Source organism: Vicia villosa, linkage group LG2, assembly GCF_029867415.1.
Source record: "Vicia villosa cultivar HV-30 ecotype Madison, WI linkage group LG2, Vvil1.0, whole genome shotgun sequence".
Lineage (NCBI taxonomy): Eukaryota > Viridiplantae > Streptophyta > Magnoliopsida > Fabales > Fabaceae > Vicia > Vicia villosa.
The window spans coordinates 78485966-78512023 of NC_081181.1; the positions used below are offsets into that span (position 1 = coordinate 78485966).

The window sequence follows — 26058 nt, forward strand, 5'->3', positions numbered from 1 at the left end:
ATGTCCATTGAGGATATGCCTCGTCAAAATCTTACTAGAAAAAACCCAGTGGAAAAAAAATCTAGTGAAGGAAAAAGAGTATAATATCCTGTTATTTCTCCCCCTCAGTTAAACAGTCATTTCTTTGATGAAGACCAATCTTGTGTACTAGTTGATTAAAAATTCTGCTTGGGAGTGACCTTGTGAAAAGGTCTGCAAGGTTATCACATGAACAAATTTGTTGGATATTTATATCACCATTCTCTTGGAGATCATGAGTAAAGAATAACTTTGGGGAAATGTGTTTTTTCCGGTCTCCTTTAATGTAACCATCTTTCAATTGAGCGATGCATGCGGTATTATCTTCAAATATCATCGTTGTATTTAATTTTTCAAAAGATAAACCACAAGTATTTTGGATGTGCTGAATTAAGGATCTCAACCAAACGCATTCTTGACTTGTCTCATGTAATGCTAAAAGTTATGCATGATTAGATGATGTTGCTGTTATGGTTTGTTTCACCGATCTCCATGAAATAGTTGTACCCCCACATGTAAATAAATAACCAGTTTGTGATATACCATTATGAGGATCTGACAAGTAACCTGCATCTCTAAGGTAACGAAGTATATGTTTGATTCTGTTCCAATGTCTTCATGTAGGTAAAGAACTATATCTTTCTAATAGATTTACAGCAAATGATATATCAGGATGTGTATAATTAGTAAGGTACATTAGTGCTCCAATTGCACTGAGATATGGTACTTTAGGACCAAGCAATTCTTCATCCTTTTCTCGAGGTCTGAAAGGATCTTTCTCCACATCTAATTATCTAACAACCATTAGAGTAGACAACGAATGACTTTTGTCCATATAGAAGCGTTTTAACACTTTTTCTATATAGCCTTCTTGATTTACAAATATTCCTTTGTCTAAATGTTCAATTTGCAAACCTAGACATAATTTTGTCTTTCCTAGGTCCTTCATCTCAAACTCTTTCTTTAAACAACTCATAGCTTTTGGGAGCTCTTCAGGAGTTCCAATAATATTTATGTCATCCACATAGACAGCTATTATTGCGAATTCCTTTCTTGATCTTTTTATAAAAATACAAGGACAAATGGAGTTATTTGTTTATCCTTCTCTAAGAAAATATTCACTGAGGCGATTATACCACATTCTTCCAGACTATTTCAGCCCATAGAGAGACTTGTTCAATCTTATGGAGTAACATTCTCGAGATTCGGAGTTGTGTGCATCTGGTACATTGAACCCTTAAGGGAGTTTCATGTGAAACATACAGATAAGCTGTTACAACATCCATCATGTGAAAATTAAGCCTTTCATGTGCTACTAGGCTTATTAGATATCGAAAAGTGCTTGCATCCATTACAGGTGAATATGTCTCATCAAAATCAATTCCAGGTCTTTGGGAAAATCCCTGAGCGACAAGTCGAGCTTTGTAACTCACAATTTCACCTTTTTCATTTTTTTTACGTACGAAAACCCATATGTATCCAACTGGCTTCACACCTTCAGGTGTTCAGACTACAGGTCCAAAAACTTGTCTTTTATAGAGTGAGTTTAATTCTGCTTCAATTGCATCCTTCCATTTTGACTAGTGCTGGACTAAAGAAGGTGTTCTGGGCTGAGCCTGTTTCGACAGCAACATATCTGATTAACAGATGTCCTTCGACAACGTTAGATATGAAGACACCTGAAGAAGTTTGGCCGGGACATCCACCAGATCTTGACAAACTGAGAGTATTTGGTTGCATAGCCTATGCTCACATTAGGCAAGACAAGGTCGAACCTAGAGCTATGAAATGCATGTTCATGGGATACCTTGAAGGAGTCAAAGCTTATAGGCTATGGTGCCTAGAGCCAGGTCACAGGAGGTGTATCACCAGTCGAGATGTAGTTTTCAATGAAGCTGAAATAGCTTCAAGAAAACTGATGATGATGGTCGAAGTGCAGAAGAGCTAGAACAGGTAGAGATTCCTGTTGAGGTGGAGCATGTTGAAGCTAAATTGCATATCCCCGATGAAGTCGAAGAAGAAGCAGAAGATGCTGAGGAAGTTGAGGAAACTGATGATGACTGCCTATTGTCGAGAGATAGGTCGAGAAGAGTCATCAAGGCACCTCAGAGACTTGGGTATGCAGATCTTATAGCTTATGCCTTAATCTCTGCAAGTGAAGTTCTAGACGAAGAACCTAGGGACTACGAGGAAGTTATGAGGAGTCGAAATAAGACTGATTGGCTGAAGGCCATGGATGATGAGATGAAATCTCTTCATGATAATCACACTTGGGAACTGATCAAGAAACCTGCTGGGGCAAGGTTAGTCAGCTGTAAATGGATTTTCAAAGTTAAGGAAGGAAATGATGGAGTGACGTCGAAAAGATACAAGGCAAGGTTAGTTGCAAGGGGTTTCACTCAGAAAGAAGGTGTCGACTTCAATGATGTGTTTTCTCCTGTTGTGAAGCATAGGTCCATTTGAATGTTGCTTGCCATGGTGGCACAGTTCGATCTTGAACTGGAACAAATGGATGTGAAGACTGCGTTCTTGTATGGTGATCTAGATGAAACGATCCTGATGAGGCAACCTGAAGGGTATGTCGAAAAGGGGAAGGAAGATTGTGTGTGCAAGTTAAAGAGATCTTTGTATGGGATGAAACAATCTCCTCGACAGTGGAATAGGAGATTCGACAAGTTCATGACACGCATAAGTTTCATTAGAAGTCAGTTCGACCACTGCGTTTACTTCAGATTTTGACCTGGTAATTCATTTGTTATATTGTTGCTTTATGTGGATGATATTCTCATAGCAAGCAACAATGTTGAAGATGTGATGAGGGTGAAGGCTGAACTCAATAAGGAGTTCGATATGAAGCATCTGGGAGCTTCTTCCAGGATTCTTGGAATTGACATTCAAAGAGATAGAAAGAAGTCGAAGTTATATTTATCTCAAGAGGCATATCTACGGAAGATTCTCAAAAAGTTTAGTATGTCGAATTCGAAGCCAGTTGTGACTCCAACAAACCCTCAATTCAAGCTGAGTATTGATCAGTGTCCCAGTACTGATGTCGAAAGAGCCTATATGGATAGCATCCCATATGCTACTATAGTTGGTTCTTTGATGTACGCTATGGTCTGTACTAGACCCGACATAGCATATGCAGTAAGTCTTGTAAGCAGGTACATGGAGAATCCTGGAAAGGCTCGCTGGCAAGCATTGAAGTGGATTTTAAGGTACATAAATGGGTCTCTGAACAGAGTCTTAATTTATGGTGGAGCCTTGGGTGAAGATAGTAAAGCAGCAATCAAAGGATATGTCGACTCTGATTATGCAGGTTGTATGGATTCTAGAAAATATATTTCTGGATATGTTTTCACTATGTTTGGCACAACAATTAGTTGGAAAGCAACACTTCAGAAGGTTTTTTCTCTATCAACCACTGAAACAGAATATATTGCTCTCACTGAAGCTGTGAAAGAAGCATTGTGGCTTGAAGGTTTTGCAAAGGAGCTAAAACTTCAAGGTCAATGTATCACTGTTAAATGTGATAGTCAAAGTGCAATACACCTGTCGAAGAATTCAGCCTATCATGAGCGAACTAAGCACATTGATGTGAGGCTACACTTCGTCAGAGGAGTAATCGAGCATGGAGAAGTCCAAGTGCTGAAGGTTTCGACTGAAGACAATGCTGCTGATATGATCACCAAGACATTGCCGAGTTGCAAGTTTTTCCACTCTATGCAGTTGATAAAGCTGCATGAAGAAAGTTAGTTTGTTCCCTTTATGTTGTATAGTTAGGTCCAAGGTGGAGATTTGTGAGATATTGGATCAAACTCTAATATGGTCAAAGGGTAGCTTCTTGGTTTGACAGGATTAAGCATGATGTCGAAGGTTGTTCACATGCTTGTGTCGAAGATGTTAGGGTTGTTAGCATGTTAAATTAGGTTTAGTGTTAAACCCTAATTTGTTAAGTTAGCTTGTTTATTAAGTTGGCTTGTGTAATGGGCCTTGTAGAAAAAGCTCATTAGTTAGTATGTTAGGTTTTATTATAAATAGCATACTATTCTCTCATCATTGCTAAGCTGCAGATCCTAATTTATGGTGAGAGAAGTTATTTGTTATTCTTGTAAACTTGTAATCTTGTTTTAAAAGAAAGTAAAAGAGTATCAGTTATAACCAATACTTGTGTTCTTCTACTCCTCCCTAATTCCCTATTATACTTTGTTCTTGACATCGTTTTTCACAACCGTTCAAAAATTCAAAAATTATTTGAATAGATGAATAACTTCAAAAGAGCAACTCCCACTGGTCTCTTTTTAGAAATCACCTCTTTCATGAATTTCTTGTACAAATGCATATTCTCAAGTGCTTCAAAGAAAGGTAAGTTGATCTATAGCTTTTCCAAAAGTGATGCAAACTTCACAAAATCTTTCTCTCTTGAGTCCTTCTTTGCCACTCTAGAGGGTACGGTAACTTGATCATCGTTTTAGCCTCCTTCTTATTTTTCTCTTCAAGTGGTTTAATTGGGAGTGCAGCTACTTCGGGGTCTTTCTGATTTTCTCTCACTTCCAGATCCACTTCTATGACCAAGTTATCATCTATTGTGACCGCATTGACATTTTCTTTGTTTTTAGAGTTTGTCACAGTTGTGCTCTGAAGGGTACCCTGTGCCTGTAGAGTTAGAAGTTGTGATATCTGACCCACTTGAACTTCCAATTTTTTTATTGAACATGTGGTGTTCCTCTAGTTGTTCCATGTCTTCTTTTGAAATTGAGAACAGTGTGCATCCATTTTCTCGATAGTTACTTCCCACTCCGCGTTCTGAGGAGTTTGTTGTTGTTGATCTATCCAAGAAAAGTTGGGATGATTCTTCCATCCTGGATTATAGGTGTTAGAAAAAGGATTTTTATGCATCAAGAAATTGATTTCTTCAATCTGTTGAGGAATTGAAAAACAATACATAGTTTGGTGAGGGCCACTATAAATTTTACACCTGACAGGCAGAGCTTGTTGAACTTGAGCCACCTGTTGTGTACCTATATTCATAGCCTTCCATTTTTTCTCAACTTCTGCAACTATTGGATCTTCAACATGAATTTTATTGGTTTCCATCTTCAGATCAATAAATCCTCCATGTTTTCTTGCACACCTATCATACAACTCTAAATGTTCATTCGTCGTGACTCAATTATCTAATACTAGTTGTTGTGGTAAAATTAGATGAGCCACCGGTTGCAATATCAATCAATTGTTTGGTCTTAATTCTAAGACCATTCACAAACATGTGGATCTTCTCAGTTTGATCCATATTGTGAGTTAGGCACGCCATGAGGGTCCTCTTAAATCTTTTATATGCATCTCCCTAAGACTCACCTTCCTTCTACTTGAAGTTCGGAATTTCATACCTTTTTCGTAAAAATACTGACGCTGGAAAATACTCATTCAGGAAGGCCTTTTCCTTCTCTTCCCACAATGTGATACTCCACGTTGGGAGAGAATAGAACGACTCTTGTGCCTTATCAACTAAGGTTAAAGGGAACATCATTAACTTCCTTTGTTTCTTCCATATGACTATTAATTTTCAACATGGTGCACATGGTCAAAAATCTCTATAAGTGCTTGTTTGCATCTTCATTAACCTTTTCAGTGAAAGGTTTTCTTTCAAGCTGATTGAGGGAGCTTGGATGAAATTGAAATGTGGACAATATTTAGTCTATCCCCCGGTGTATTTGTAGCACCATAATCTCGATGGAGCCTTTCTTGAGGTTCCCCCCATTACTATCACTGTCTCTAATTTTGTATCTGATTTTGAACCAGTGTCCGAATGATTAGAAGCTTCTTCCTCTTTTTTGGGTTCTGGAATTAGCGGTTCTTCGTTTGACTCGGTCAGCCTTGCTTGTTTGGCTTATTTGATCCTAGCGTGCAAGGATCTTTCTGGTTCTGCGTCAAAAAGTAAATTAGTTAAAGACTTTCCTCACATACAAATATTAGAACAGATTAGTAGAAATTGAAGAAAAATAATAATAAAGCTGAAAATAAAATTTTAGATGACGAGCAACAAAATTTTAATTGAACTAAAAGAAAAATTTTATATTATGGCAATCCCCGGCAACGACGTCAAAAACTTGATCGCTAAATTAAGAAGTGTACTAATCTGCCAATGTAGTAATAATGGGAAATCCCAAATTATTGATCTCAAGAAATGTGTGATGTTACAGAGTTCTGTTTGAATTCAATTAAACAAAAGCCTTGGGGTTTTGGTTTTGATAATTCTGAATTAATTTGGAAATAAATGTAAAAGATTGACATGGCCAAATATGAGTAACATGCAAGGGTAGGTGTGTGCATTAACATGTATCAACTCTGAATCCTTATTTCAATAACAAATTCTAACTTATCAATTACTAGTTCTTAGGATGTTTGCTCCTAATTTCTCAATGGGTAAACCTATGAACATTCATCCTAAATCACAATTCTTTAGCGAATTATGATGAAATCAAGCCATTGAATTATCAAGAATATTCCGGTTACTATAGGATATCCATATTCCTATGAAACATCTACTATATTCTAATTGTACAAAAACCCTAACAATGGCGGTCCAGCCTAATTGCTAGTCATACATCAATCCTATTGGTTCGACGAGGAAAGCTTTAGAAATATTGTACAATTTAATTGAACATGAAAGACAAATATATTACTGAAATTGGGAAATCAAAGTCATTACAAATTCTAATCAAGGACACCCCCTAGCATTGGGGGGCTTAGCTACTCATATTGTTTAAAGAACTCAAAAGATAAATTATAGACATTACAAGTGTTGGAGGTGAAATTGATCTTCAATCGCTTCCGTTAATGAAAATCCCCTTCTCGCCAAAACCCTTGTCTTCTCTAATCTTTTCTCGTGATATTCTTCGCTTGCCAAAATAAAGTCTTTCCTTTCTTCTCTAAATAAGGTATAAATAGTATTAGGTCATCCCTCAATAATGCAAAATGTCCAAAATACCCTTAATTATCCAAAACACTTAAAACTTCAAAAAAATCAGAATTCCTATCAACTTGTATCCCTTGCTTCAAATCACATGTCCATGCAGATGATTTAACACGGGCTATGTCAAGCGACACGGGCAGCCGTGTCTGTGTCTGTGACTTTGTTTTCTTACGTCCCTAGTGCAGTTGGTTTGACACGCACCATGTCGTGTGACACGGACACCCGTGTCAGGCCTCATGAAGCATGATTTTTGAACTTCTTTTGAAACTCCAAGTTTTGCACTAATTTGTGCCGATTTATTCATCCGAGCCTAAAAACAGTAAAACACACAAACAACACATAAAATGACGAAGAATGCAATGAAACACTTAACATTATAAATCATATATAACAGAAAATAACTGTAAATAAACGTGTAAAAACCACTGATCAGTTAACTATTGTGTATTTGTTTGGAAGATGGGCCTCTAAATGAGAATCTCTACAGCTTCGATCCAGAAAATCAGAAAGGAAGAGGCATACACCCCATCAATACTTTTTCACCCGATTCAATCTAGAAAAGTGGTATTTAAGTTTGAATAAACTTTGAAAAGCTCTATAGCTAGTATACAAATACTCGGGAAATAAAGAGGTTTACACCCAATCAATCCTTTTTTACCTGATTTAATTATAAAAATATTGTCTCCAATTTCGATTAATTTTTTAGAGGCTAACAATTATTTGAACGACAAGCTTTACAGCTTGTATCGGAATACTCGGGACAGAAAGAGGCATGCGCCCAATTAATTATTTTTCACCTAATTTACTGTTTATTTCATGATGATTACTGTTCATTAAGTGACGATTTCAAACTGTTGCAAAAATTTTACTATTCATTTAGTGATGGTTTAAAAACCATCGAAACCTTTCGCTGTTCATTTTGAACAGTTTCAAAGTGTCAAAATACTTTTACTACTCATTTTGTGATAGCTTGAAACTGTCATTAAATGTTAAAAATGAAAAAAAAAGTACATATTGCTTATGTGAGAGATCTATTAAGGTCTCTCACCGTAGTTTGGCCCAAAAAACTAATAAGATACTTATGGCTTCACTCATGTAAAATACCTTTTGATATAATATAAAATATATTTAGATAGATGTGTAAATTTAAAATAAATTACTTAAGTGTAAAATAAATATTTTTTTATAAATATAATTATTTTATATAATTATATAAAAAAAAGATCATAAAATGAAGAAAGAAAAAAAAGGAAAATTTTGATATTTAACAATAAATATTTTTTCTCACAAATAAATGTAATTTTTTAATAAAATAAAATACATTGATATTGACCTGTGAGATGAAAAGATAATTATTTACAATTATATTAATTATTATCTATAATATGTATTTAAATACACATGTAAATTTAAAATAAATAATAATAATAATATAATTTCAATTGTATTAAATAATCATGTATACTCACTTGTTTTCTGAATAATATGTTAAAATAATTTAGTAATTTTATAATTATGAATTATTTTTTAATATTAAATATTTTTTTTGTTTTTTAAGTTACATTAAAAAGGGGTTCAATTTTTTTATTTAAATTTTAAAAAAATAATTTAATAGGCAATGGAATTATAAAAAGAGTATAAGAGGTACTCCAACCTATTACAATGAGTAAAACTCCTACATCTCAAAACAAGAAAAGGATAGAATATTCCATGTGTGGAAGTTACAAAGATCCCTTAACTTATAAAAAGAGAGAAGCCACAACCAAGAACTAAAAACATCCTGCGACATGCATTCTATGAAACTAAAAGACTCATTCATATAAATGATCGCGTTCCTTCTATTCCAAATACACCACGCCGTTGCCAACCAAGTGACCGAGACCATAATCTTCTTGTCTTAATTCTTCAGCTTCTCCGCAGTACAAACAAACCCCTCAAACTCCTCCAAAGTTAAACTGTCAACCGAACCAATCCACTCAAAAACTTTCCTCCGGATGTTAGAAACCACACTGCAGGACCCTAATAAATGTTGTAAGCATTCAAACTACACCAAACAAAAGACGCAAAGATGATCACAAGGGTCTAACAGCATTCCCCTCTTTATTAATTGATCCTTAGTTGCGAGTCTATTATGAATCACCCTCCACCCGAAGAAAAGGATTTTTGGAGGCGCTTTGATCATCTATAAAAATGCAACAGCTTTGTCGATATTGGCGCTAACTGGAGGGTAGGGGTGATCGCGGTGCGGTTTGGGCGGTTTTGACGAAAAAAATCATCCGAACCGCAAGAGAAAAAATCGTGCGGTTTGGTTTGGTTCGGTTGACTTTTAAAAAAAATCCGAACCAAACCAAACCAACCTAATGCGGTTTGGTTCGGTGCGGTTGGTTCGGTTTTTTAGAAATATTTTATTGAACCATTCATATACATATAGATGATAACGAAACTTTGTATTTAGACATTCATACACTATTAAATAACAACAAAACCCGTCATATTTTGACAATAACTTTCTATTTAATATGTAAAAGTTAAATTAGACAAAAGTGGAATAATAAACATAAAATAATAGTATAAACCAATATAAAAATTATTAGAATGACACAAAAAAATAGAAGATACGGGAGATTAGTAAAGGTGAAAAAGAAAAAATAAAAGAGTTGAGATATTAGAGAAGAAGATGTGCGATAAAAACGAAATTGAAATAGGGAACATTTGCCTAAAAATGAAAAGGTGAAAAAGAAAGAATATAAGAGAGTAGAGATTATAGAAAAAGAGGGAAAATGTATGTGGCAAAGAAGACGCGATAATGCTATTAGAGATTTGAGAAGATCGAGACTAAAATCATGTGTAAAGATGAGAAAATTGTTCGTAATCATAAGGTTAAAGTATTATAGATTTAAGTTTGGATTAGATGTGAGTTAAGTAAAAGTTAGGTTGTAACATAATGTGGTTTGGTTCGGTTTGGTTCGGTTTATAAAATACAAACCGCAAACCAAACCGAACCATGCGGTTTTGTTAAAAGATAACTCAAACTAATCCGAACCAAATGCGGTTTTTTGCGGTTTCAGTTTGGTTTGGTTTGGTTTGCGGTTTTCTATTGGGTTGGTTTAGTTTTGATCACCCCTACTGGAGGGCCAGGCAACAGCGGTTTAAACGTGTCATAACAGGACTTCACCGTGATCACGCCTTCCGTATTGCAGTTCCAAGCAAAGGCGTCCGCAACATTAGCCAAAGGGACAATATGCTGTGTGTTATCACTCATTTCCTGCCATAAAAACTCAGCACTGCTGTTGCTAAAACAGAAGGCGGCAGCGCTGTTCCAGACCCAGCCAACAGTGTTAAAAACTTTGAGCTACCGAAAATGGAAGAGAGAAAATTAAAATAAAAAATAGAAAACGAGAGGAAAAGAAGTGTGAAGAGATTTAAAATTTGAAATTTAAATTAAGAGAAGAGAATGAAAAATAAGAATGTTGAATTTGAAAATAAATTAACGGAATGAAAAATATTTGAAGTCAACTGTTACTTTTGTGGTTGATGAAAATGAATAATATTGAGACATTTGCTAATTATTATCTTTTGATCTTTTATTAGTATAAATTAATGTAATAAAAAAGGGCAATTAAGATAATTTAGACATGTTTTCTTCTCTTATTTATATAAGGGATAATTGAGATTCCCCCTTGTAATATGTAGATTCCATTTATAGACCCCCTTAAATAATTTTTATTTATTTTAATTTTGGGAAATTCCATGTGACTTTTTTTTTTATATTTTTAATTAATTTTAATCATTTAATTATTATTATGTTAAGTTTATAAAATTTAGTAAGTGGATTATTCTCCAAAATTTTGTAACATGTGGGTTTCGAACCCATGTCACAAATGAGATGGACAAAGTGCACTACCAATAAGCAAATTCATGTATTATGTTTAATGTTGCAACTGAAATAGTAATATATTATATATATATTCTAACTTTGTTTTATTACCTCTTTAATATATATTATGATAACAGTAAGTTAAATATATACAATATGTTAACAATAAGTATTATATATATATATATATATATATATATATATATATATATATATATATATATATATATATATATATATTAATTCAGTATTTTTCAATATAATTATATTATTTTATATATATTAATTCAGTATTTTTTTTTAAATTGTTTTTATGTTTTATATTTAATTAACGTTTTTTCTATAGCATTTTTTATAATGTTTTTTTTTATAAAGTTTTTTTATTTACTCAGTATATAACATTTTTTTTTATATTGTATTTTTTAAACATATCATTTTTTATAAACTACTCAGTATATAATTATTTTATATTCTGTATTTTTTAAACATATTATTTTTTAAAAACGTTAATATATACACTATAATAAAATATTAATATAATAAAACATTATTATAATTATGAATAATGTTAGTTCATAAATTTAATTATTCAAAATCATGCAGTTTGTTAATTTATAAAAATGTTTGTTAGTTTATAAAAAATATTAGTTTATAAATAAAATGTTAGTTAATTTAAAATTATAACATATAAAATATAATTTATTAAAACAATATAATATATATTATAAAAAAATGTTAACATTAGAACAAATATTAAATTACTGAAACTATATATATTAACGTTAGAAAAAATGATGCTTATTAACTATATATATTAACATTAAAAAAATATATATATATTACTGAAACTATATTATAAAAAAATATTAACGTTAGAAAAAATGTTAACTGGAACTATATTATAAAAAAATATTAACGTTAAAAAAATATTATTGATAACTAAATGTAGAGTAAAAACGTTAATTATAACATATATAATATATTAGTTTCAGTTCTAATGTTAAACATATTCAATCAGTTGGCCTTATGGAATTGTCTCATGCCTATAACATCGAAGAAATCTGAAAGTTACGAGGGGAAATTTCAATTTTTTTTTAAAGGGGCGTAAATCAAAACTCCTTTTAATGACAGGGATAACAGTTATTTATCCCTTTATATAATTAATTACTTTTGACAGTTTATTAGTGTAAATTTATGTAATAAAAAAATATAATAAAAAAAATAGAATAGTTTGAATATATCTTCTTCTCTTTCATTGGTTAGTTAGATAGTTGATTAAAATATTGTTGGAAAATGTGTTTAAATGGCGGATGATAGAATGCATGACATGCATCCAACCAGTGGCGGATCTTGGAAGAAATTTTGAGGGGTGCCAAAAATGAAAAAATATATAAAAATGACTATTTGTTATTAGTTTATGTGGCAATTATTTTATGTTTAAATTTTTATAAACATGAAAGTTCTTCTGCTGTTTTTTGGAAAAAATATTACAAAATTGGTGCTAACAAGAGTTGAACTCTTCACCTTTGGTAGAAAAGAGATAACCTTTTCCACTTGGCCATAGAAAGTTGAGGGGTGCCATGGTCCACTCCAGCTCCCATATCACCGGCGGTTCTATGGCCCAGCCAGCCCGGGCATGCGCCCGGGCTCAACCCCTATGTTCTTTGTACTCTTCCCAATTCAATGACCAATTTTTAGATAAAATTATGGGCAAAATTAATAAAAATAGAGTGTGAAAATTAAAACAGATGAATAACCAATGGTCCAGACCCAACCCAATTAATTATTTATGAATCAAAACAAAAATTAAAAAAAAAACTCCGTTAAAACTAAACAATGATTACAACAGAGGTTCTTGCTAACGAGTGTCCTCAGGGCACTCGTTAAGATACTCAATAAAGATTTTTTTTAAAAACTTACCATTTTAATTACTTAAAGAGTGCTCTTAGAGCACTGGTTAACATTTCCCTAATATATAGGACTTGTCTTATATATTCCTACGTCATTAATTATTATTTTTTATTATTAGTCATGACTATCATAAAAATAAACATATATGATAATTCTATAACATGAATGTATTGCTTTGTTAAAACATATATACAAAAAAAGCCCAAAAAGTATTTAATGCATATACTTAAATCAAAATAAATAAAAGCAAAAACAAGTCCCTTTTAGTTTGTTAGAACTAATTTATTTAATCTTTTGTCTAATTTACTTAATTTATTCTAGTGTTAAAAAATATTTTAAAAAACACAAAAAATGTTTTCTTTTATTATTATTAGATTATTTATTTTATTAAAAAAATAGAAAACATGTCATTTTATTTGATTAGGTTTTTATTATTCAATAAATTTTTTTATTTAATTTTGTTTTGCTACTGTTTGTTTCTTTTTTTTAATTACTTAATTTCTAATAGTTTGATATCCCCTATATAAATTAATTGATAGAATAGTCTACTAAGGATATGAGGTTTGTAAGCTCCTCCTAAGTTAAACAGTCCATTAAGATAAGGTTTGTAAGCTCTCCTCAAGTTCTTTCTTAGTTAAGTTTATTATTAAATTTAAGACAATTAAATTCATTCGTAAATTAAATAACTCAGAATCTTCTGAGAGTTCAGGTTCACATGCATTCCAACTGCATCAGTCTCTTCTTAATAATATATTAGTCTACAAATTCATTGAGTTCACTTTGATATTATCGGTGTCGACAACATCCGTTGAAAGAGTTTTTTCAGCAATGAGGATTATCAAGTCTAATTTGCTCAACAAAATCAACAATTTGTGGTTCAATGACTTGATGATATGTTACACCGAGCGGGAGATATTCAAATCAATTAAAGATGTTGATATTATTCAAACATTCACCGCAAAGAGGTCTTAGAGAGGGAACTTACCTCCTAATTTTATTTAGCACAATATTCGCATGTTAGGTTTCATCTCTCTTATGTAGCACACTTTATGACTATTTATATATTATGTCACATGTAATTTGCAGTTAAATTTTTTGCCCAGACTATCTAAAATTTCTGGTTCCGCCACTATCCCATATAGATCCGCCACTGCATCCAACCTATTTTAACTTTTTAAGAAGTTGATGAAACAAAAGAAAATTAAAATGCTAGATCTTTAGAATGGTTGATTATTATTTAGATACTTTGGCTGTTGAAAGATAAAATCATATTTAAAGTCGAGGTGAAAATTTTAATCAATTATTGAAAGCCATAACATTTTTTCTCGAACTTGTTTCATGGGAATGAAAAGAAACTCAATTTATTTAAATTTTCATGATTCATATACACATCTATTGGGAAAGAAATATTATTATCAATTAATTATTATATTTTTTAAATTATTAAAAAAAAATTTAATATCAGAATGAGATTATGATTTAAGGTATGTTGATAAATTAATCTTTCAAAATATAATACTAAAATGCGACTAGGAAATATAATAATATATATTACATATGTACTTTGACCTAACCATTTAATAAAATTGAATTTTTTGTTTCTTATGCCATTTTTCAAAATATATTTATAAATATATACAAGACTCATTTAATAGTATTTATTGGAAAATCCAGTCAACAAATTATTTTTCGCATTATTCCTTCATATATATCATCTCAGGGAATTAGTTTACTCACTTAGGTTCTGTTTGGTAAGCCATGTTTTCGAGCTTATAGTTTATGTCTTATGTCTTATAAGCTCATATGATAATTTAGACTCGTTTGGTAACGGTCTTTTCATCACGAGCTTATAGTTTATTTTACTAGCTTATAACTTATTTTTCGGACGTTATTTCAAATAGCGTTTTAGCTTATGTCTTATGGCTTATCATTTTTTCTTCCTTTTTTATTCTTATTATTTTAATTAAAATCCATTTTTAACCCTTATAATTTATTTTAATTTAAAATAAAATAAATATATATTAAATATCTTTTATGTCATTTTACATTTATAAGTTAATTGAACCGTAATTTTACCAAACACTTCAATTAGCTTATAAGCTATCAGTCTCAACCATCCGCTATAAGCTATAAGTCATCAGTCATCAACCATATAAACTATCAGCTAGCTTATCAGTCAACCGCTATTTTTATCAAAGAGACCCTTAATTGTTTTTCCTTTTCATTATCTCGTTCAGAAACTGTGGTCTTCATATTAGTCTCTAAATGATGATCAAGGTTAAGTAAATACTATGAAATAAATCAAATTATTTATTTCTGCTAGTTTCTTTTCCTTTTAATTTTTTATATGAAACTTTCTTGTTTTCAATTTTTGAATAAGCTATTTATTTTGAAATAAATCAAATTATTTATTTCTCCTAGTTTCTTTTCCTTTTAATTTTTTATATGAAACTTTCTTGTTTTCAATTTTTGAATAAGCTATTTATTTTGAAATAAATCAAATTATTTATTTCTGCTAGTTTCTTTTCCTTTTAATTTTTTATATGAAACTTTCTTGTTTTCAATTTTTGAATAAGCTATTTATTTTATATTAAAGTGTGAAAATTGTTTACTCATTTTTCTTGTTTTTAATTTTCTTTGCTAAACTTTTTTATTTTTCTTATCTTAAGTAGAAAAACTTCTATTATAAAAAAATTCATCCAATAAAAACCGACTCAACCACTAATTATATATCATTCATAAGTAGAGAAGTAAGCAACTAATTAAAGTGGAAATGATCCATCATGGCCGTTCATTCAAAGCACAACTAATTACTTTGATCAGAGAGAATAATTAATTACTTGTATAGAAGTATGCAACTTCTAGACCACACAATGTAAGATTCTTGAAAACGATCAAACTTTCACTCTTCACAAGTAACCCCTATAGCAAATTCACAAAGTTAGTAAGTTCATCTCTTAACGATTAACAACATTATTAATATATAATGAACTTTACATTGTAGTAACTTATTAACTAGTTTTTAACATCCAGTTTTATTTCCACAATCAAACTTAATACTATTTAACAAACAACAATCATTAAACAAACAATTAACAAGAAGTTAAAAACTAATCATCATTCTAATTCTTCCTATAGACATGAACTACTATCCATTGATCATACAACTTCACATCACTTGTTAGTCAGGAAACTGCTATATGTGTGCATATACATGAACTAAAACCTGTAAAACTTACATGTACCTAATTCTAATCAAGGTATGAGTAATGATGAAGAACTAGAGGAAACTCGAGCTGCAATCTATATATTAAAAAGTTAGCATCCCTCATGACTATTGAGATATACTAGTTGTGAGAAATTGGATCGAACTCTAGTATGGCCGAAGGGTAGCTTCTTCGTTCGACAAGATTAAGCATGAAGTCGAAGGTTGTTCACATGCTTGTGTCGAAGATGCTAGGGTTGTTAGCATGTTAAATTAGGTTTAGTGTTTAAACCCTAATTTTTTAAGTTAACTTGTTTATTAAGTTGGCTTGTGTAATGGGCCTTGTGGAAAAAGCCCATTAGTTAGTATGTTAGATTTTATTATAAATAGCATACTAGTCTCTCATCATTGTTAAGCTGAAAATCCTAATTTAGGGTGAGAGAGGTTATTTGTTATTCTTGTAAACTTGTAATCTTGTTTTAAGAGAAAGTAAAAGAATAGCAGTTATAACCAATTCTTGTGTTCTTCTTTTCTTCCCTAATTCCTATTATACTTTGTTTTTGACATCGTTTTTCACAACAAATTGGTGCGGTGAGCGTGGAGAAGATGCCTTCAACAATGTATGAGATTGAAAAGTTCACCGGAGTGAATGATTTCGGTCTATGGCGCTTGAAGATGAAAGCCCTACTGGTTCAGCAGGGTTGTTTGGAAGCGTTGAAGGGAGAGGCAGCCATGAATGCTGCATTAACGGCAGCGGAGAAGACAACTATGATCGAGAAGGCACACAGCGCAATCTTGTCGAGCCTTGGTGATAAGATTCTTAGACAGGTATCAAAGGAGACGACGGCATCAGGGTTATGGGCGAAACTTGAAAGTTTGTATATGACCAAATCGCTGGTAAATCGACTCTACCTGAAGTAGGCTTTGTATTCATTCAAGATTGTTGAAGACAAATTGTTGGCTGAGCAGTTGGATATGTTCAACAAGCTGATTCTTGATCTTGAAAATATTGATGTGAAGATAGATGATGAAGATCAAGTGCTGTTACTATTGTGTTCCTTGCCTCGATCACATGCTCACTTAAAAGAAACTCTCCTGTATGGAAGGGAGTCCTTGACGTTTGAAGAAGTTCAATCAGCCTTGTATTCTAAAGACTTGAACGAACGAAAGGAGCATAAACCTTCGACTGTTGGCGAAGGTTTGGCCGTTAAAGGAAAACTCTTACGAAAGGATGGTAAGTTTGACAAGAAGAAGGGCAAAAGCTAGTCGAAGTCTTACAGTGGCGAAGCATCTGGCATTCAATGCTATCATTGTAAGAAGAAGGGTCACACAAGAAAGGTGTGCCCTGAACGTCTGAAATATCATGGAGGTAAGGATAATGGTAATGCAGCCATTGTTGAGGATGATTTCAAATCATCTGATGTCCTTGTGGTTTCGAGCAGTGACTCTAGGAAGGAGTGGATTATGGATTCAGGTTGCACTTGGCACATGACTCCAAACAAAGACTTGTTCGAGGAATTATGTGATCAAGATGGTGGATCAGTACTGCTGGGAAACAATAAAGCTTGCAAAATTGCAGGTGTTGGATCTGTGAGATTCAAACTCCATGATGAGTCAATAAGGTTGTTGACTGAAGTCAGGTATGTTCCTGATTTGAAGAGAAATCTACTTTCTCTTGGTGAATTCGACAAGAAAGGATATGTTTTCCAAGGAGAGAAAAATATCCTAAGATTCATGAAGGGGTTGAAGGAAGTCTTGAGAGGCGTGATGAAACAAGGCTTGTATACCCTTGAGGCTGAAGTTGTAAGTGGTTCGACAAATGTTGCATCCACGAAACCTTTGTCGAAGACAGAAATCTGGCACATGAGATCGTGCCATGTCAGTGAAAGGGGTCTGGTCGAATTAGGGAAACAAAATCTGCTTGGTGGAGACAAAGTCGAAAAGCTGAAGTTTTGTGAACCCTGTGTACTTGGAAAATCTTGCAGAGTGAAGTTCAACAAAGGCAAACAAAGAACACATGGATCCCTTGATTACATCCATGCTGATCTTTGGGGGCCTGCAAGGTGTCCACCACATTCAGGAGCAAGGTGTTTTCTATCCATAGTAGATGAATATTCCAGAAAATTATGGGTATTCATCCAGAAGACTAAGTATGAAAATTTTCAGAATTTCAAAAGTTGGAAGACTCTGGTTGAAAATCAGACTGGCAGAAAGGTCAAGAGGTTGAGAACCGACAATGGCCTTGAATTTTGCAATGAGGTATTTGACAGTTTTTGTGCTGCCTCTGGTATTGCAAGGCACAGAACTACTGCAGGTACTCCACAGCAAAATGGTTTGGCTGAAAGGTTTAATCGAACTATTTTGGAGAGAGTCAGATGCATGTTGACTAGTGCTGGACTAAAGAAGGTGTTCTGGGCTGAGGCTGTTTCGACAGCAACATATCTGATAAACAGATGTCCTTCAACAGCGTTAGATATGAAGACACCTGAAAAAGTTAGGTTGGGACATCCACCAAATCTCGACAAACTGAGAGTATTTGGCTGCGTAGCCTATGCTCACATTAGGCAAGACAAGGTCAAACCTAGAGCTCTGAAATGCATGTTCATGGGATACCTTGAAGGAGTCAAAGCTTATAGGCTATGGTGCCTAGAGCCAGGTCACAGGAGGTGTATCAGTAGTCGGGATGTAGTTTTCAATGAAGCTGAAATGGCTTTTAAGAAAACTGATGATGTTGGTCGAAGTACAGAAACATCTGACGAAGAGCTGGAACATGTAGAGATTCTTGTTGAGGTGGAGCATGTTGATGCTGAATTGCATATCCCAGATGAAGTCGAAGAAGAAGCAGAAGATGCTGAGGATGAGAAAACTGTCGATGACTACCTATTATCGAGAGATAGGTCGAGAAGAGTCAACAAGGCACCTCAGATACTTGGGTATGCAGATCTTATAGCTTATGCCTTAATCTCTGCAAGTGAGGTTCTAGACGAAGAACCTAGAGACTACAAGAAAGATATGAGGAGTCAAAATAAGACGAATGGCTGAAGGCCATGGATGATGAGAAGAAATCTCTTCATGATAATCACACTTGGGAACTAATCAAGAAACCTGCTGGGGCAAGGTTAGTCAGCTGTAAATGGATTTTCAAAGTTAAGGAAGGGATTGAAGGAGTGACGTCGAAAAGATACAAGGCAAGGTTAGTTGCAAGGGGTTTCACTCAGAAAGAAGGTATCGACTTCAATGATGTGTTCTCTCCTGTTGTGAAGCATAGGTCCATTCGAATGTTGCTTCCATGGTGGCACAGTTCGACATTGAACTGGAACAGATGGATGTGAAGACTGCGTTCTTGTATGGTGATTTAGATGAAACGATCCTGATGAGGCAACCTGAAGGGTATGTCGAAAAGGGAAAGGAAGATTATGTGTGCAAGCTAAAAAGATCTTCATATGGGCTGAAACAATCTCCTCGACAGTGGAATAGGAGATTTGACAGGTTCATGGCACACATAAGTTTCATTAGAAGTCAGTTCGACAGCTGTGTTTACTTCAGATTTCGACCTGGTAATTCATTTGTTATTTTGTTGCTTTTTGTGGATGATATTCTCATAGAAAGCAACAGTGTCGAAGATGTGATGAGGGTGAAAGCTGAACTCAATAAGGAGTTCGATATGAAGGTTCTGAGAGCTGCTTCCAGGATTCTTGGAATTGACATTCGAAGAGATAGAAATAAGTCGAAGTTATGCCTATATCAAGAGGCATATCTACGGAAGATTATTGAAAAGTTTGGTATGTCGAATTCGAAGCCAGTTGTGACTCCAACAAACCCTCAATTCAAGCTGAGTATTGATCAGTGTCCCAGTACTGATGTCGAAAGAGCCTATATGAATAGCATCTCATATGCTAATATAGTCGGTTCTTTGATGTATGCTATGGTCTATACTAGACCCGACATAGCATACGCAGTAAGTCTTGTAAGCAGGTACATGGAGAATCCTGGAAAGGCTCACTGGCAAGCATTGAAGTGGATTTTAAGGTACATAAATGGGTCTCTGAATAGAGTCCTAATTTATGGTGGAGCCTTAGGTGAAGATAGTAAAGCAGTAATCGAATGATATGTCGACTCTGATTATGCAGGTTGTTACGATTCCAGAAAATCTATTTCTGGATATGTTTTCACTATGTTTGGCATAATAATTAGTTGGAAAACAACCCTTCAGAAGGTTGTTGCTCTATCAACCACTGAAGCGGAGTATATTGCCTTAACTGAAGCTGTGAAAGAAGCATTGTGGCTTGAAGGTTTTGCAAAGGAGCTGAAACTTCAAGGTCGAAGTATCATTGGTAAATGTGATAGTCGGAGTGCAATACACCTGTCGAAGAATTCAGCCTATCATGAGCGAACTAAGCACATTGATGTGAGACTGCATTTCTTCAGAGGTGTAATCAAGCATGGAGAAGTCCAAGTGCTGAAGGTTTCGACTGAAGACAATGCTGCTGATATGATCACTAAGACATTGCCAAGTTGCAAGTTTTTCCACTGTATGCAGTTGATAAAGCTGCATGAAGAAAGCTAGTTTGTTCCCTTGATGTTGTAGAGTTAGGTCCAAGGTGGAGATTTGTGAGAAATTGGATCGAACTCTAGTATGGCCGAAGGGTGGATTCTTCGTTCGACAAGATTAAGCATGAAGTTGAAGGTTGTTCACATGCTTGTGTCGAAGATGCTAGGGTTGTTAGCATGTTAAATTAGGTTTAGTGTTTAAACCCTAATTTGTTAAGTTAACTTGTTTATTAAGTTGGCTTGTGTAATGGGCCTTGTGGAAAATGCCCATTAGTTAGTATGTTAGGGTTTATTATAAATAGCATACTAGTCTCTCATCATTGCTAAGCTGAAAATCCTAATTTAGGGTGAGAGAGGTTATTTGTTATTCTTGTAAACTTGTAATATTGTTTTAAGAGAAAGTAAAAGAATAGCAGTTATAACCAATTCTTGTGTTCTTCTTTTCTTCCCTAATTCCTATTATACTTTGTTTTTGACATCGTTTTTCACAACACTAGTAAATCAACTAACAATACCTGCGTAAGATGAGATATGATTCACCATCGGATTTCAGGAATTCAAAATTGGAAGCAACCTCATATGGATCATTTTTAAAAGAATAGACTCTATGTTTTGTTGCTTGTTTTTTAACTAGGGATAGTCGGAAATAGAATGTACATGAGCCAGATATTAGGGTTCACCTTAAAAGCACCACATACTTACACTAGCAATACCCACCTACTGCCCATATGCTATCTCTCTCTTTTTTAACATCATATTCATAGCAATCAACCAATACTCACATCAAATTCACATCAAGCAACCAATGTAGGAACAAGCAAGATTCAACGGGAGCAAATAAAATTAAAAAATTGAAACAAATAAAGTTTAAGAATGAGCACTACAAAAGGAGCATGAACAAGCAAAATTCAGAAACAGAAGTCATGAAAACAACGAATTAAATTGAAAGAAAAGGGTTCAAATGAAACTAAAAATCTTTAAAATAGAAATTTGCTTACCTGAAACACAGAAGAGAGGTTGAAGTTGTTGTCGAAAGACGACTTCGTTTATTTAAACAACGCTTTCATCGATTTCGTTGAATTTGGAGTAAGGTTTCATCGATTTCATCAGATTTGGGATTAGGGTTTTGGATTTTGTTCGATTTTGTTGTTTTGTTATGCGGCTAGGAGAACTGAGAATGGAGAATGGATGAACAGTAGCAGCGGAGGGAGGTAGGGTTGTGTCAGAAAAGAACAATACTGAAGGCAAAACACGCTCTTTGTTTCTTTTGTTTTAAAAAATGTAATTTTAAATAAGCTACGAGAGCACTTTTGAAAGCGCCTTCATAACCATACCTATACCAGCGCTTTTTAGAAAAAAACCGTTTTCGTTTCCTACCCCCATAACAGCAATTTTAAAAGCGCTTTCATATATTACCTATAGCAACGCTTTTATAAAGGGCTTTCTTAAGGTAGCCTTAGAAAGCGCTTTTAAAAAAGTACTTTCAGGATCCCCTATAGCAGCGCTTTTATTTCCTTGTTTTTAGTTTTGTTTTTAGCGAAACCTATAGCAGTGCTTTTGCCTAAAAGCGCTTTTGTAGATGTGCTGCTAAAAACCAATTTTGGCGTAGTGTTACTTGGATACTTTGGCTGTTGAAAAAAAAAAACATATTTAAAGCCGAGGTGAAAATTTTAATCAATTATTGTAAGCCATATGCATAAACATTTTTTCTTGGACTTGTTTCATGGGATTGGGAATAAAAGGAAACTCAATGTATTTAAATTTTCATGATTGATATACACATTTATTGGGAAAAAATATTATTATTAATTATTATATTTTCTAAATTATTAATAAATTAATTATAATATCAGAATGAGATTATGATTTAAGGTATGTTAATAAATTCATCTTTCAAAATACAATACTAAAATGGCACTAGGAAATATAATAATATATATTACATATGTTCTTTGACCTATACATTTAATTTAATCGAAATTTTTGTTTCTTATGCCATTTTTGAAAATATATTTATAAATATATACAAGACTCATTTAATAGTATTTATTGAAAAATCCAGTGAACACTTTATTTTTCACATTATTCTCTTATATATATATCATCTAAGGGTGAATTGTTTTACTCACTTCATTTGGTTTTTTTTTCATTATCTCGTTCAGAATTTGTGGTCTTCATATTACACTCTAAGTGATGACTAAGGTTCAGTAAATACTATGAAATAAATCAAATTATTTCTTTCTGCTAGTTTTTTTCCTTTTAATTTTCTATATGAAATTTTCTTGTTTTCAATTTTTGATTAGTATTTTATTATTGATGTCTCTAATAGTATAAATATTTTATGGATTTAAAATCACAGAAGATGCAAGAAACAGGTGTTAAGAAGCCAACCGTGGATATAAAATATGCTGCGAAATTTGTGCGTAAGGTGGAGGTAAGTTTTATGCTAGAGTCTTTGCAGTCCGATATTATTTTAAGCCAACTGATGTTTCTTTTTTAATACAGACTCGATTTCAACGTGTTCAGCAGTGTCATGTTTATCCATTGTTTCTGGACATCCTAAAATCATATACAGAAAACAAAAAAAGTCTTGATGATGTCATTATGGAGGTATGTCTAGTATTGTATATTTGATGATTTTAATTCCGACTCTATTGAAGTAAATTTTGAATCATTTGTCACAATTACAATTGAGATCATAAAACTATACACAAAAAAATTTCTTGTGTGATACTCATTATATTTGTAATTGGATTATTTTCAGGTTAATTTTCTTTTCATAGGCCATGATGATCTGATTGACGACTTTACTAATTTTCTTCCTTGATTGTGCTCGTGATATGTATGAGTTATTTAAGACAAATAATATTATTGCAAATGTTAAAATTTAGAGTTTGAATATGGAGATAAAATGTTGTCTTAGATACAATTTTAATGTTTGTAATTTGAAAGATTTGATGAACATTTGTTTCAATGAGTTATTTGTGTTTGTGTAAAAATTATTATCTGTGAAATTAATTGAAACAATAAGATATATTTAAAATCTTCATAATATATTTTCGCAAAGAAAAGTTTTCTTTCCATGATCACAAGACAAAATGAATCAAATTTGTGATTATTGTGCCTTTGACATGTATTTGATGTATTAATTGTTTATCACAAGTGAAAAACTTCCTACTACAAATATTATTTTTTCTAATAAAGAATTATCTTAATGAACTCACCAAATGAGATAAAATCACTTTTCTTAGACGCCATTTTAAATTTGATTTTTAATTAAAAATATATCACCAATTCACTTTGTTGTGAGGAAAATTGAGAGGAAATATCTCTCAGAAATAAATTTCCATTACCAACAATCCCTTTTTATATTTTATTTATAGTTATGTAATATTTTTTATTTTAATATTAAAAATAAATAACATTTTTTCTCATTTAATTTACTTAATAAAATCAAGGGAATGATTAATCTAGTTTTTTTGTTGAATAAAAGACCCTTTATTGATTAATGAAAGGTTGTAACATGATTACAAACAATTTGGGCCTGAGGCCCATCAATATTCCTCTCAAGCCCTATTTCAGCTGAGGCCATTTCGGTAAGATGAGCCTTTTTGTTATCCTCTCTATAGATACGATCACAAAATTTCTAAGTAAAAGTGATTCAAAATGACCCATAATGTCTTCAAATTTTTCTTGGTCTTTTAAACATTTTCAGCCTTTGACCCTTGAAGAAAACTTGTTCCCTCAAGTTTGACGTCTACTAGTGAGTTCTTTCTCCCAATAATATGATTTGAACAACCACTGTCAAGGTACCAATCTTTCTTGGCAAGCATTCTTAGAGAAGTGTGTGTGTCATACCCCAAAATTTGCCCATCATATTTCAAAATATTTTGACTCATGATCTCCAACTACTCAAGACAATACGAGAATTAGGCTCACTTGCTTGTCTCCAAACCAATCAACCCCAACTAGGGTTTTGTTTCTTCTCAGGGAAAAAATATCTTGACACCCCAAGTGGACTTCATGGTTTCCTACAGGCTTCAAGGAATCCTCACATCAAGTTTGAAGCTCTGATTCATAAGACTGCTCAGTCAACAATTCAAATGTTCAATATTCGACTAGTTTGACCTAAAAATCAACTATGGTCAAACAACAGTCAAAACTCCTGATATTTTGTCAACATCAATATTGTAAATTCAAATTCATCATTTGATCAAGTTTTGATCATGATCCATTAAGGAGAGCTCAGAAATTAACAAAAGTAAATTAGGGTTTTGAACTGAAAGTCAACCCATCTTTGACTGGTCATAACTCTCTCATACTTTATCATAAATTCCTCAACCAAAGCTCATTCTCAAGGAAATTCAATTCTCTACAACTTTGATGTTGGGCTCAAGACCAAGAAATGCATCATTTGAGAGATATGGAGTAAGACATTATAGGTCCTTCTAAAAGTCAACAAAAAGTCATCTTTTTGCAAAGAAGCGTATACGAACATGAAAATTTCAATGAAGATGAAACCAAAATAATCTTTTAGAGGATTCTTTGAGCTTTCCAAAAAGTCCTAGAACACCTTCATAGGATAGAATTTGAGTACGTTATGACAGTCAGAAGTTGGCTAAAAATTGAGAACCCATGAAACCCTATTTGACCAATTTCCAACTTTTGAGCAATGGGCCTATAATTTTTGAGTTTTCACGTGATTAAAAGCATAAAAGAGGCCCATAAGCTAATTCTCATCTATTTTATGATTTTTATTTCATTTATTCTTGAATTTATTTATTTAAATTCAACTTAAATCAAAGAAAATCTTAATTTAATAGGATAAAGATTATATGATCAACTTTCCAAATGCTTTGACTAATTCAAATCCTTCCTAAAGGCTGAGAACACGTGAAAGAAAACATTGGAAAAATAGAATGAGTCAAAATTGGAAAGTTTATATGCTTTTTTTCAAAACAAATTTCATCATCATCAAATGCTTGATTCAATTGATTTCTTTCCATTAATATTGACCTGTTCTCCTCTATTATATATACTCAACAAGAAAGTGACAAAACCCTAAGCCTTGAAGCAGCCTTTAAACACCTTCCAAAAATCGCAAAAAAATACAAAAAATAGGGCATACGAGATTTGTTATTGCAGCCACATTCAATCAATCCCAGCCCTTCCATCTTCTTCCTGAAGCTACCCGGGGTCGTTTCCAACTAACATACAAACTCATAATACATGGAAAGGCTTCACATTCGTCACTCACGGTTTGAACACATTCATGAAATTTAAGCTTCCAATCCATGGCATTTAAACGAGTTTCATGCGTGCATACTGATCCATAATCATGTTTTTAGTTGTTTGGAACACTTGTTGTTGAGCTTTCATGCAGGTATGAAGAACCACCATGGCTAGGGCTTCAAGGTCTAATCGGCTTGGGTCCATAGATATAGCTCGTTTCAGACCAAAATAAATACTCCATCGTATTCGCAAGGTCTCAAATAGTGGACCTGGGCACGCATAATCTTTTTT

At 33.0% G+C, this 26058-nt stretch overlaps 1 protein-coding gene across 1 annotated transcript in view; it reads left to right on the plus strand.

Moving 5' to 3' along the window:
* LOC131649417 (uncharacterized) overlaps positions 1-23426 on the plus strand; it is a 63293-nt gene extending 39867 nt beyond the window's left edge. Inside the window, exons 5-7 of the mRNA XM_058919176.1 lie at positions 22895-22969; positions 23041-23145; positions 23300-23426. Coding sequence (XP_058775159.1) covers positions 22895-22969; positions 23041-23145; positions 23300-23362 — 243 coding nt within the window. The 3' untranslated portion in view covers positions 23363-23426. The remainder of the gene's footprint in view (positions 1-22894; positions 22970-23040; positions 23146-23299) is intronic.
* Positions 23427-26058: the final 2632 nt, after the last annotated feature.